This window comes from Hordeum vulgare, chromosome 4H (genome assembly GCF_904849725.1).
Source record: "Hordeum vulgare subsp. vulgare chromosome 4H, MorexV3_pseudomolecules_assembly, whole genome shotgun sequence".
In the NCBI taxonomy this organism is placed as follows: domain Eukaryota; kingdom Viridiplantae; phylum Streptophyta; class Magnoliopsida; order Poales; family Poaceae; genus Hordeum; species Hordeum vulgare.
This window is the reverse complement of record NC_058521.1, coordinates 60,914,863-60,928,647: the sequence shown is the minus strand read 5'-3', so window position 1 is coordinate 60,928,647 and position 13,785 is coordinate 60,914,863. Positions and strand designations below refer to the sequence as shown.

General features: G+C 42.7%; 2 protein-coding genes and 1 non-coding gene across 5 annotated transcripts; 1 reads left to right on the top strand and 2 right to left on the bottom strand.

Annotated features, from left to right (window-relative positions):
* Positions 1–376: 376 nt before the first annotated feature.
* LOC123447879 (pyruvate kinase 1, cytosolic-like) lies at positions 377–7,554 on the top strand. The gene is made up of 16 exons (XM_045124588.1): positions 377–645; positions 1,029–1,125; positions 1,230–1,327; positions 2,803–2,958; positions 3,767–3,844; positions 3,923–4,054; positions 4,845–4,925; positions 5,252–5,320; positions 5,411–5,500; positions 5,808–5,952; positions 6,027–6,115; positions 6,230–6,325; positions 6,403–6,470; positions 6,558–6,657; positions 6,739–6,795; positions 7,072–7,554. Exons 1-16 carry the CDS (start codon positions 574–576, stop codon positions 7,234–7,236), a joined length of 1,593 nt encoding a protein of 530 aa, XP_044980523.1. The 5' UTR covers positions 377–573; the 3' UTR covers positions 7,237–7,554.
* LOC123447880 (NAD(P)H-quinone oxidoreductase subunit T, chloroplastic-like) lies at positions 4,308–8,635 on the bottom strand. Of its 3 annotated transcripts, none has more exons than XM_045124590.1 (3): positions 8,125–8,635; positions 7,558–8,023; positions 4,308–4,536 (listed from the first exon to the last, which is right to left on the bottom strand). In XM_045124590.1, the coding sequence occupies exons 1-2, from the start codon at positions 8,424–8,426 to the stop codon at positions 7,603–7,605; spliced, it is 723 nt and encodes a 240-aa protein (XP_044980525.1). In that variant the 5' UTR covers positions 8,427–8,635; the 3' UTR covers positions 4,308–4,536; positions 7,558–7,602. The 3 variants fall into 3 exon arrangements, 2 of the variants coding, with proteins under 2 accessions (XP_044980525.1, XP_044980524.1); XR_006631559.1 differs by having other exon boundaries at positions 7,542–8,023; positions 8,125–8,632; XM_045124589.1 differs by lacking the exon at positions 4,308–4,536 and having other exon boundaries at positions 7,417–8,023; positions 8,125–8,630.
* A 786-nt stretch (positions 8,636–9,421) lies between these two features.
* TRNAA-UGC lies at positions 9,422–9,494 on the bottom strand. The gene has a single exon. It is a non-coding gene; the product is annotated as a tRNA-Ala (tRNA).
* Positions 9,495–13,785: the final 4,291 nt, after the last annotated feature.

Genomic DNA, 13,785 nt, shown 5'->3' with positions numbered 1-13,785 from the left:
ACCCGTTCGCTGGAGTCGCTCCTCTCTCTCTCGCTCCCGACCCCTTGAAGCAACCGACGGCCGTGGCGGCGGCAGTCAGTTCACCCCTCCGTTCCTCCTCCTCTCTCTCTCACTCTCCCTCTCCCATCCGTCCCTTCCATCCACCCCTCCCTCCGGCCATGGCGCGACCCCCTCCAGCAGGACCTCGACCCTAGAATCTTTAGGAATTTTTGTGGTGTTCAGTGTAGCTCCTCAGATGCAGTATAATTTGCTGATCTGATTTGTGGTGACTGTTGGTTGGTTATCCGTTGTCATCGACGCCGTATTTTGTCGCTTCAAACCGTCAAGAGATGTCTTATTTTATATTAAACAAAACGAAATCGAAATGCCACGTCTCCTGCTCTTTTGTTCTTTCTTTCTTTCTCCCCACGCCTCGCTCTCGATCTCCTCCCTCCTTCCCTCCTCCCCTCGCGGCCCCGCCTCGTCTTCCTCTCGCTTTGCCCGCCTGGAGCCAGACTCGATCGCATCGCGTCACATCCGAGGGAGGCAAAACCCTAGGCAAGATCCCTCGCAGACCTTCCTTCCGCGGCGGAGATGCAGGGCGGCAACCACATGCTCCTCGAGGAGCCCGTCCGCCTCGCCTCCGTCCTCGCCCCCGCCAAGCCCGTAAGCGCCCCTCCCCTCCACCATTTCGCCCCCCTTTCCCTCTCTACCGATCCCGAACTCCGTGCATCCGTGGTGCTTGTGGGTGGATTCGTGCTTCTTCCTCTGGATGCGGTTCACGGTGTATGTGTCTGTGTTGGTTGTCTCGATCCGATTTGGTGTGCAGTGATGCGGGGGCGAACGGGCGTGGGGAGATACCGGTGATCCGTTTCGTCGGAATGTTAATGACCCGTGTTCCCCAACGGGAGCGATCGAGTCTGACTTTCTAATTGCAAACCGAATCCTCTTATTGGCTAGTGGGAGGCGACGAAATGGAGACTGTTTTGGCTTTATTTTCACGATGCTGGATTGCGACCCTTATATACATTGTGTCTGCTCTTTTGCAGAAAGTTTTCCCATCCCTCACTAAGATTGTTGGGACGCTTGGGCCCAACTCGCATTCTGTCGAAGTTATTGAAGAATGCCTCACTGCTGGGATGTCAGGTTTGACGACAGTTTCTTTTCAACTAAATAGATAGTCATAATTTTTCTGCTTTTGTTATGGTAATAATAATCATAATGATCTGTGTATGTTTTCCTTTTTGCAGTTGCACGGTTTGATTTCTCTTGGAAGGATGCTACTTATCATCAGGAGACCCTCGACAATCTGAGGAAAGCGGCACAGAATGTGAAGAAGTTATGTCCTGTAAGTTGGCAACCTTGGTTAATAACTTATGTGTAAGTGTTGATATGTATCTATTGATCTACACGTTATGCTTGGGGATTGAGAAATGGGAAATAAAAATCGTCACAACCAACGCTTCAGGCTGGGACTGCGCCACACCTTTATATTGTCGATATGTAGTGACGAGACAACGACACCATAAAAACATAGGTCCGCATAAAGGAAAAGGAAAATATCCCTTTGTGATCACTTGCGTCGCTGTATGACTGTAGAGCAACTGAGCAATTACTTTAAAATAGGTATACTAGGTCCTATACCATAGCACTATACTCATACATGATATGCTCATAGGTATCCTACGTGTGTTAGGGTGATAAAATCTGTTAGCACAATAGGCAGTGCAGCAGTGCTGTGCACATGGGGGGGGGGGGGGTGCGGATTTGGCGGTTCATGGATTGAATTTGGATTTGCAGATCTGTAGTCTGAACCTTGTTGATTATTCACTTCACTTACCAGTCGTGCTCACGAAGTCTGAGCAGTAGTCAGTGATATAGTTTTGGCAATATGGGTTACATGTTTATTTTGATGCTATATCAATGTAGACATGCAAGTCCAGAGTTTAAATTGAAAAGCCAGTTACAAGGTTGAGTTCTTTATAATCGGTACAAGGTGATGGGCCAGTCGAAGTACCAGTTACCTAGTGAATACCCTATGTATGAGTCATGCTTTACGCTTTTATTGATTCACTTTCAAAGTGATGTGTTTTTATTCGTTTCAATTATGTTTTTAGCAGTAAGCATTGAACATTTGGGGGATGTTTTAGTAATGGGCTTGTGCACACATGTTAATTATTTGATTTACATGCACATCACATTTTCTATCGGTACACACGGTCACCACATCAACATATTGGTTTGTTTGGTAACTTTTGTCCTCCAGTCTATACTTTAATTTTCCATGCTTAATTATTTCATGATGCTGCATATGTAAACTTTGCAGACCTTTTCTGACATATTTACCATAGTCTAAATCTGCATCTACCCAAGTTCCACATTTCAGTTCCATGTGCATATTTGCTTTGTTATATGAATACCTTTGCTTATGAAAAATGGTTTATTGGGGAAATGCTAAACCAAGCTAGCTTTTTCCACCTTGAGATATGTACTGTTAAATATATGCATTTCGGATATATATGGTATTTGGACATGCCTTTATATTTGGTATTTCCTCATTAGTCAAATATATTCCTTGAATTAACTTTGAATGTATCTTCAGTACCTGTGATTTGAGGCAGCAACTGTCTGCTCGCATATTGCCATTGTTCGATATTTTGTCATAGTTAAAATTTAGAAATTCATTTATGTTGATGCCTTTTCAGTATCTTATTTTGGCTTGTTTTTTGAACATTGTCTTCATAAGCTTCTATGGTGATGCTCTTAAGATTGGTGCTAAGACTCATATGATGTCAACATCTAACTTGATCTGATTATTTATAGATAATGCTGGATACAGTGGGTCCAGAAATTCAGGTTCACAATCCAACTGGTGGAGCAATCGAGTTGATAGGTGGGAATCATGTCACAATAACACCAGATCTTTCTAAAGCTCCTTCGGCTGATATCCTACCAATTAAATTTGGCGATCTTGCAAAAGTAAGTGAATAATAATAATAAATCAGTGTATGCAGTATGAATGTATTATTTGAATTATAGTCAATGTTCAAAAAAGCGGAAAGCGTAAGCGAAGCGGAAGGCCACAGCTTAGAGCAATGGACGCTTAAGCGCAGCTTAACCGCACTTAAGCGTTTTTTGAAATTGGCTAGAATTTGATAGATTTTGAATAATATATACAGGAAAATAGGAAACATGGCACATGTGTAATTGAATAGCCATCTAAAATACAGTTCACACCATAGCGAATACACATTAAGTTCACATGGCAAGCAAAATAACAACTAAAATGCGGTTCAATTCAAATAGTCTTAGCCTAATAGAGATCATGTGGCCATAATTTTGCCAGCATATGAAGGAAATAGTTCCCAAACAGAGCCTAATAATAAGATAAATGGGATATTGCCATTATTGTGCAAGCAGACAAGCAAAAGTAGTTCAAAAACAGTCAAATCCTGGTCAAATTTTAAAAAAACGCTTAATCTACTGCTTAGGGCAAAAGCGAAGCGTTTTGTCATCGCTTAGCGCTTAAGCGTCGCTTAAAAACGCTTTCTTGAACACTGATTATAGTTATGTTTATGCATTTATATGTTGCTAGGTTCCTTTTGCTCCGTGTAACTACCTCTTACATGCTGGCATTAAAGTGAAATAAATTGATTTTATAAACAAAATCTATTTGACTTCTCTATTGTGTTGGTGAAAGTACTTGGTTGTAAAATTTCCGCTATATCTGAAATTTAAAATTTGAGAATATCGCATATTTGACTTTGTGCTCATTCCTTGACTTCAGGTTGTAAAGAAGGGTGATACTCTTTTCATTGGTCAATATCTTTTCACAGGAAGTGAAACAACATCTCTATGGCTTGAAGTACGTGAATTCTTAGATTCTCCTCATATATGTGACATTTTCCAACATTGACATGTCTTTATATACGATAATCTACAGGTTATGGAGACTTCTGGTGAAGAAGTGATTTGTTTTGTGAAGAACACAGCTACACTGTCGGGGCCCATTTTCACTCTACATGTTTCACAAGTACATATCAGTATGCCCACTTTGAGTGAATATGATAAACAGGTAATGTGCACTACTTATGAGTCTCTGTACAACACTACTCAGATATACACTGTCATAAATCTATCGTTATGTTTTCCTTTATAAAATATTTTGACTAGCTACTTTTTGTAGTAATATAGTAACACCCAGTTCTGTTTCAGGTCCCCAATTAAGTTTTTTGTTTGTTTTTATCTGTTAAAGTTCTTTCCATACCATATTTAATGGTATAAAGCTATGACTTGTTCAGTGGAAGAGACTACTCATGAGTCACACATTGCAAGTTAAACACTGCACATACCAAACAATCTGTTCTGATCCCATGTTGGAGAAAATCGTAAATACAGCGGCAACTTGCTTCTTTCTGGCTATTGGTGATCTTTAGTTGCGGTTGAGGAATAATAATGTAACGTTCTTCAGAAGTTCAACTTGCTTCCTCTTTTGTCTCTCTTTTACTTGCTGTCCTTGAATGTGTGGAATCAACACTCAACTTTGACAACCAATGCCTGCACAAATATTTAGATTTGTGACAAAAATTTCATGCCATCATATTTTGATAAAATAGGACTAGTGTTAAAAGGTACTCCCTCCGATCAATATTAATTGGCGCAGCTTTAGTACAACGTTGTACTAAAGTTATAGTAAAGCTGCGACATTACTCTGTTGGAGGCTATGTCCAAGTCCAAAACAAGTAAAAGAAAATAGAAGGAATAGTTTATTTCAAGATTGCTTGCACGTAAAGTACATATTTGCCAATGCTGTTATATTAATTCACATCTTCCAGGTCATCCTAAGCACATTTTTCCTACAATAGGTCATATCAACATGGGGGTTGGATAACAGTGTTGACATTATATCGCTTTCCCATACCCGCTCTTCTGAGGATGTCAGGGAGGTGAGTTTTATTTTCCGAATCGTCCAGTATTACATCTGAATTATTATAACAGTTATTCACACACCTGCTTCTTGATTTCCTTTCCACGGTTCCTGTAATACCTTGTTTTAGAACCTTTTCATGCTCTTGTGTGCACCCAACAAAAATTAGGTTCTTAGAAGCTTAGTGATGCAATTGCCAGTCAATTGAATAGATGGGATTTCATGAACGAGCTCTTGTATGTATCTACAGTTAGACTTCAAATATAAATCAATTGCCAGTCAATTGAATAGAAGCTTAGTTAGCTGGCGGAACACTGCTGATCCTCAAATATATTATTTGTGCAGCTTAGAGCCTTTTTACAATCTCATAATCTTCAAGACACACAGATATATGCGAAGATTGAAAATGCCGAGGTAACTATCGTTTTTACGATGATACTGTTATGTTTGTTTCACTGTTATATTACGATCAATTTCATCGTGTAGTACTTTATTTCTTTCTAGGGTTTGGAACATTTTGATGAAATTCTCCAAGAGGCGGATGGTATCATTATATCTCGAGGAGACCTGGGAATCGACCTCCCACCAGAGAGGGTAAATTTTGATCTTCCTCAAAATACCCAATTTTGCACCTTGTAAACCCTATGTTCTCTCAGATATGTGTCTAATCATTTCCACTCACGGTGGCATGTTGCCTTGAAATGATAGTACTAGTTAATTATTACAGAAATGTATGTACAAGAATATCTTTGTTCTTATGGTGCAAAAGTTACCATTTATGTTCTTATCCATTTAAAGTTAAAATTAACCCATCTGGATGTTTTAGGCAGCAGATAGTTAAATATCAGTGGATTCCTTCTTTGTTGCTTCATTTCGTAACCTACCAGCTTTGGCTCTTCAGGTGTTCATGTCCCAAAAGACTGGTATTCATAAATGCAACATGGCCGGCAAACCTGTGATCATTACCAGAGTTGTGGACAGCATGATTGACAATCTTCGCCCTACTCGCGCAGAAGCGACTGATGTTGCAAATGCCGTCCTAGATGGTCTGTAAACCTGCACTGTTCTTAGAACTAGTCTAATTTGTAGGTACTTATTTCCTATACTGCTCACATTGCAGGAACTGATGGTATTTTGCTTGGTGCGGAGACACTCCGAGGGCAGTATCCTGTTGACGCCGTGAGTACTGTGGGCAGAATATGCGCAGAAGTATGTTCCTACCTCATTGAAGAATAACTTGTAAAATAATATTTTCTCAAATAATAATAGTGGTGGTAAATCATCTGAATTTACTAGCTGATCAACGATAAACCATTATTCTAGGCTGAGACCGTGTATAACCAGTCGCTTCACTTCAAGAAAGTAGTGAGGCATGTAGGTGAACCAATGGCCCATGAAGAATCTGTGGCATCATCAGCGGTAAATACTTCTAAAGCATTAGGCCAGACATGTTTTATTGTTATAGAACATTAATGCAATCTTTTGTTTACATATAGGTTCGTTCTGCAATGAAAGTAAAAGCTGCTGCGATTGTTGTGTTCACCTTCTCAGGGAGAGCTGCCAGGTGCTTTATACCACACAAGATCAATACTTGACTATATGTTCTGTCATGCAAATGCCATCATCTTACTTGATACATCGTCTTCTGCAGGTTAGTTGCTAAATACAGGCCACCAATGCCAGTTTTAGCAGTTGTGTTCCCACGCGAGGGCTCTGATCCATCAAAGTGGCGTTCTTATGGCACAACGCAGGTAAGTAACATGCATATCTATCTATCTGTACATGATTTTCTTTGAAGGGATCCATATACTTACATTTACTGACTGTTACAGGCGAGGCAATGTTTTTCTGTGAGAGGTGTGTACCCTTTGATGGGGAGTACTGACGAGGTATGTATGCATTTACTTGGCAATACCAGAGTCACCTTGAAATTCTGCTATTTCCAATGTTAAATGTACTCCCTCGGTTCCTAAATATAAGTCTTTTAAGAGATTTCACTAGAGGTCTACATACGGAGCAAAATGAGTGAATCTAAACTCTATAGTATGTGGTAGCTCAGGATGCTTTTTCTTTGGAGATCTACGGAGTAACTACCTGAGAGTTGCGTTGAACTTTTGTATTACAGCAATTATAAGTCCAAGCTTAATTATTTTTATCTCTACCAGGCTGAAACCGGTGGGCTCACCAAAGAAGCATACGGGATAAAACTTGCACTAAACTATGGCCGGTCAGTCGGCATAATAAAGCCATACGACAGGGTGATTATTTTTGAAAAGATCGGTGATTCTTCTGTTGTCAAGATCATCGAGTGCGACGATTCTGAAAGATGAAAGGCTGTTTCTCAGGCAACAGTCTCAACTACACGCTTGAGTTTCCCTCCTCCTTTTGTTCTCCATTCACTTTGACCAGAGATAAAGAGTAGTACAGCACGACAAGGTTGTCCTGTTTAGCACTTTGGCACTTTAGGTTTATATATATACTTGTTGCCCTAATAAGGTGAAGAGAACTTCTCAGACACTCGAACATCCAAGTTTTTGACAAAATTATAGGATTGTTGAGATAATAACTATGAGTGATTCCTAGCCTGTATTTCGCGTTACATTATACGCTGTATGAGACATATAATCTGCTATACCTTGCATATACTATACCGTTTGTGTCTATAGTCCAGTACTAGTATCTTCTCTTCTCTTCTATCAATATTGCTCCTTGAAGAAGATGGCGTAGATGATGCAGCAGATGCTGAAGATGATGATGCCGATGTCGAACGTGAGGGCGGTCATGGCCTGGTCGCTGAGCTCCATGTTCTTCCCGCCAAGGCGATCGACCGTGTCCGGCACGGGCTTGTAATTCTGGAGGTCGAGCTCGTAGGGGTCCTCGAGGCGGGACCTGAGCTGCTGCAGCCGACGGCTCTCGGCCTCCTGCGCCAGCGTCCAGTCGTAGAAGCGGCGGCTCTCCTCCTTGCTAAGCACCTTGTACACCTCCCGCAACCGGATGAACTTCTCCGACGCCGACTTGAGCGGCAGCCTCGTCGTGTCCGGGTGGTACTCCTTGGACAACCGCCGGTACGCCGCCTTGATCTCCTCCAAGTCGGCGCCAGGCGCTACTCCTAGGAACCTGGTTTATACCGGTGAAACCTTGGTGCGGTCAGTTTCAGGCAGATGGACGAGGGACGTATCAGGGTGAGTGAATTATGTTACACAGCGAGCGAGCTCAACTGGTAGTGTGACTCGGACGGGTTGTTGATGAGGTCGGCGAAGCTTCGTCCCAGCGGCTTCTCCTTGCGCCCGTCGCCTTCCTTCTTCGCCTTCCCTCCCACCCACCCTTCGTCCGGGTCGGACCAGTGTATCCTCGTGTCCACCGTCTTCTTCTTCCCCGGCCCTGCCGCCGTAGCCTCCGGGGACGGCTCCGCGTCCGCCGTGCTCGCCGCCACGACGAACCTTGCACGGCGACGGCTGCGTGCGTCGTGCCGACGGAGGAAGGGCGTCAAGGGGCTAGACGACGCTGTGGATGCCGCCATGAGGCGGCAGCCGTGCAGTACTTCTGAGGGATGACTACAAGTTGAGGTTACGGGGGAGTTTTGAGGTGTGCATGCGAGTTGTGGTGGGGAGCGGATGAGGGCACCACATCGCTTCTCTGTAACAGTTCGCAGTGGTTCAGATTCGACGACGGGCTTCGTGTGTCCTGCGCCACATGTTGACACATTTTTTTTTTGGTGTGTGTGCGCGCGCGTGCAGGTAACGAGAACCAGAGGGAAGAAGAAACCAGAGAAATGAACCTTGGCCTTGTGAAAATGTTAATTTGTTTCAGTTTGATACGGGCCAGGTGAGGTGATCATTGTGAATTTGTGAGGCGCTCGTTATTCTCTCTAGTTATATAAGAGGATGTTTGGATCCAAGAGACTAAAACTAGTCTCTTTAAGAGGCTAAACTTCCAAGCACCCATGACTAAAGAGAGGCTAAAACTAGTCTTGAAACTAAAATCTTTTAGTCAAGGGTACCTCTACTAAAATGTGTATTAGTCCTCTCTCTCCTCATTTAACTCCTCATGCAAGTTCTGGATTGAAGGGTTTAGAGGATAATAAATGCTCATTAACTTAATTTTAGTCTCTTTAGTACTTGGATCCAAACATGAGTGAAGCTAGCAAGTTTTAGTCTCATTATTTTTAGTCATAAGACTAAAACGTATCAAGCATCCTTTAAGTCCACGTTGTTTTCCACTGGGACCGGGAAGAACCTTGCCGCCATCGAGCAGAGCTACCCTGGCCGTGGAAAAGAACTGTTTGCCAATATGGCAGCCGTAAATTATACAGTAGTAATATCTTGCTATCGTGTGGCCAAAATAACCTCCATTTCTCACTGCCACAAACGCTGTGCGCGCTCGTGTTGGCTGGTCGTCGAAGAAATGGCAATGAAGTTTGCGTATGTGTTCTGAGGCTAATCTAGACTTTCAGAGGGGTGGTCTTTTTCGTTTGGATAAAAAGCAGGGGGACAAAGAGTGAAAAAACAAAAAAATTGGAGATGCGGGGGATCGAACCCCGTGCCTCTCGCATGCAAAGCGAGCGCTCTACCATTTGAGCTACATCCCCTATATATGTAAATGATTAGTCGTACGTTTATATATTTATACTTACTAGCTTCCTTCTCATAGTAGAGCTTAGGTATTATAAGCCTCCACGCTACTACTCCCTCCTACTACTCCCTCCGCTCCGAAATAACTGATTCAACTTTGTACTGACTTTATTACAAAGTTCAGTCACTTATTTTGTATATAAGTAGAACAGTAGAATGTTGGTGCATTGCCACGGGCTATAATGCATATATATTTAAATGACTAACAACAATCATCATGTAAAATTTGTTGAATAAATTAACACTTTACCGATTAATTTAATCCACTAGTAAATTGTAAACATGGCAATCCCGGTATGCAACTCACATCGGTGGCTAAGCATATGAACACGTACAATACATAGAAATGAAGCATTTATGTACACAACATAGAACATACGCGACAAACACATGAGCGAGTAAATGAAGGGTGAACATATCATACCATCCGGTTGGCCAGGCCAACGCGGGTGGCGGCAACACCAGCCTCAACATCGTCTATGGACTTTTTCTTGGCGGTGGTGACGTCGACCATGGTGTCGATGTAGGGGAAGTAGTCAAAGGAGATGAGGACGGAGACGACATAGATCGGGAGCACTCGCACCGAGAGGCTTCTCAAAAACATTATCGCCGTTCTTCCGGGCGGGATCTCAAACGACAGGGTTCCAAAGGAACCTTCTCTCCCAACCAACCGTGCATGCGGTCATCGGGATGAGATCACCGTAAGCAACATAGTGAGAGGAACAATAGATGACGACTAGGGTTATATGAGAGGGAGAGAGTTAAGTTAGGGTTCATTCTACTCGCCATCGCCTCCTTATATAGGCTGTCAGGTAGGTGGGCATGGGCTTAGGCCCATGACCCACGCCACGAACAACCCACAATCCAATGTATCGGACAATGGCACTTCCGTTAGAGACTCGTTAATTAATTCACAATTAATTAATCATTTCTGAACGGCAAGAATAAGGCTCGACTCGGCTCATTCCTGCAACCCACGACGCACGCGTGTCGTGACAAGACGCGTCATGTCATTGGCACGCGGTGGCGAAGGAGGAGCGGGCGTGTACGACTCCTCTTTCCAATCCCCCAATGGCATGTGGTAGAGCAACCCTTATAAAGGGGGCCCACTCTTACTATTGTAGTAGTATGGTACTAAACTCCCCACTACGTGTTGTACACTCACATGGGTCATAAAGATTAATGAGTGATTATTATCTTATATGGGCTAAAGCCCATCTATAATCCAACAAGTTCCAACGAGATCTCAAGGCACATAAGTTTGTCATCTCTTCTAAACAATGTTTTGATATACCAAAATTTTCAGTAAAGACTCTTAAGTTAAACTTCCACCTAGAGCAACCGTATTAGACTTCTTCACAAGTAGGGATGGCAACGCGTACCCATTACCCGCGTATCCCCGGGCTACAAACCCTATTAGGGTAAGGGTATGGGTCAAAAAATACACATGGGTACATAAATGGAAAATTTTGAGACCCATCGGGTATAGTGGGTACATGTATGATTCAGTATAACCCATATCCGTGTACTCATGTACCCACATATAATACAAAAAATAGGTCTTAAATATTATTTATCCACATGTTAAACGTATTATATGTACATAAATCATGCAGCGGGCCCATGTCCATAATGTGTTGTTATTTACGAGTATGTGGTGGTGTCATGAAGTGTTGTTGTTTGTACATTATTATTATAAGTTATTATTATGACTATGTAATATCTAATTGGTATGTTGCAAATATGTATAATTCTACCCGTGGTTATCCATTTACCCTAACGGTGATGGGTATGAATTTTTTTGTACCCGTCGATGGGTATGTGTGATGGGTAAAGTTTGGGGCGACAGGTAAGGGTATGGGGTGGCTCCACCAGTACCCAAACCCGACGAGTGCCTTCCCTATTCACAACTCAACAATGAACTATGCCTTGATTTTTTAGTTTAGCATGTAGAAGTTTCACCAATTGTGAGCTGGCACATTTCTGTCAAAGGCTAAACCCTAAGATTGGAGCTTATTAGTCATACTCGTGACCTGTTTGTTCATGAGCTTCCTAGAGATTACACAATCTCGTAGATCGTGCCTAGCATTTGGGCTCACATATGCGTGTTCCTACAAAGAATGCTTTGTAGGTAGCATCTTGCTTACACAAGCTTTGAAACACATTAAGACAAAAGTCAGTCCGCCTTATAGATTACAAAAGTGTTGCATCTCCAATGAAGTGGGTTAGTAAGGATAGTCTCCTCGGTTGGCCACTGGATTGTTTTCTCAGGTCCTAATTCAGGGGATCTCCGATCACATAGGTTCGGTTACCCCAATGTCAACTTACATGGGTCTCATGCCCATCTCCCTCGATGCATTTTCTATCACAATCAGTGATAGCCCTTTTGTAAAGGGATCTGTCAGATTCTTAGCCGTCTGGATATAGTCCAATGCTATTACTCTAGAGTTTCTTGAGTGCCCGACATATTTCAATCTTCTTCTTATATGATTTGTGGATTTCATGTTGTCTTTTGAACTTTTAGCCTTGGCAATCACTATCTTATTGCCACAGTTCGTAAGGATAGTCGAGACTGGCTTATTAACCATTGCCAAATCCATCAAAAGCTATCGAAGCCATTCTTATTCAATGCATGATGTGTCTAATATTGTGAGTTCTGCTTCCATAGTCGATCTCGTTAAGATCGTATGCATGCAAGACTTCCCGAAAACAGCACCACCACCAAGTGTGAACACATATCCACTTGTTGCTTTCATCTCATCAGCATCAGATATCTAATTCGAATCCCTATACCCCTCAAGTACCGTCGGGTACCCAGTATAGTGAATTCCATAGTTCACAGTACCTTGCAAATAACGCATGACTTGCTCAACAGCATGCTAATGCACATATCCCTAATTGGAAACAAACCGACTCATTTTGCACACAACAAATGAGATGTGAGGCCGAGTAGCACAAGCTAGGTACATGGGTGAACCAATCACTTGAGAGTATCTCAACTTATCTGCAGTCGCGGCTTCAAACTATCGAATCCTCATGCTAGGATCATATGATGTTGCAGAAGGTTCGCATTTAGAATCCAAAATGACTCAAAATCTTCTCAACATAGTGGGATTGTAGAAGTGTAATGACACCCTCATTATCTTTTAGTAGCTTGATATTCAAGATAATATTGGCCACACCAAGATCTTTCATCTCAAAGTTATGAGATAGAAAAGCCTTGACCTCCTTAATTACTTTGAGGTTGGTCCCAAATATTAGTATGTCATCAACATATATACAAAGTATAACTCCTTCGCCCCCACCATGGCGACAGTATACACATTTGTCAGCTTCATTAACAACAAAGCCAAAGATGTCAAAGTTGTATTAAACTTCTCATGCCACTACTTAGCTTCTTGTTTCAGGTCATACAAAGATTTCAATAGCTTGCACACCTTTCTTTCCCGACCATTTACTACAAAGCCATCTGACTGTTGCATGTAAATTTCCTCGTCTAGCTCTCCATAAGGAAAGTTGTCTTAACGTCCATCTGATAAATGAGAAGACCATGCCAGGCAGCCAATGAGAGTAACACTCGACTGGTTGTTAGTCTAGCCAAAAGTGAGTAAGTATCAAAGAAATCTTCTTCTTCTGTCTGGGTGTAACCCTTGGCCACAAGCCTAGCCTTGTACATCTCAAAAATACCATCGAGCCTAAGATTCTTCTTGAACACCCACTTACATCCCAATGGTTTGCAACCATAAGGACGATCGGTGATTTCCCAGGTCCCATTAGCCAAGATGTAATCCATCTCGCTATGGACATCATCCTTCTAGTAGTCAGCATCAAGTGATGTGTAGGCTTCTTGTTAGGGCATATTTATCCCTAAGTGGCTTTAGTGATTGATGACAATGCCTGTCCAGACTAATCGTATGCATTGAGCATTTCAGATAATGCATGACTAGGCACAAGACGATTCGATGCCCCAGTGTGCATCTTGCATGGTGCCTCGAGCATTTGCTCGACGGTGAGCTTGGGGTGCCATGTGTTCTTGCCGGTCCGCTGCCGCTGGGAGCCGGCGCATCTTCCTCCACGTTAGCCAACTGCTTTCTTGTAGAACGCGAATCAAGTTGATCCACCTTGTGCTTGTTGTTCTGGCCGCCTCGGTTGTCGCCAGCCGGCTTGGGAGTCGACGATGTGGGGACAATTTTGTCCGAGGCGGTGACCTTGAGCCGCATGGCGGAGTCGGCCGTGGCGTATTTGTCC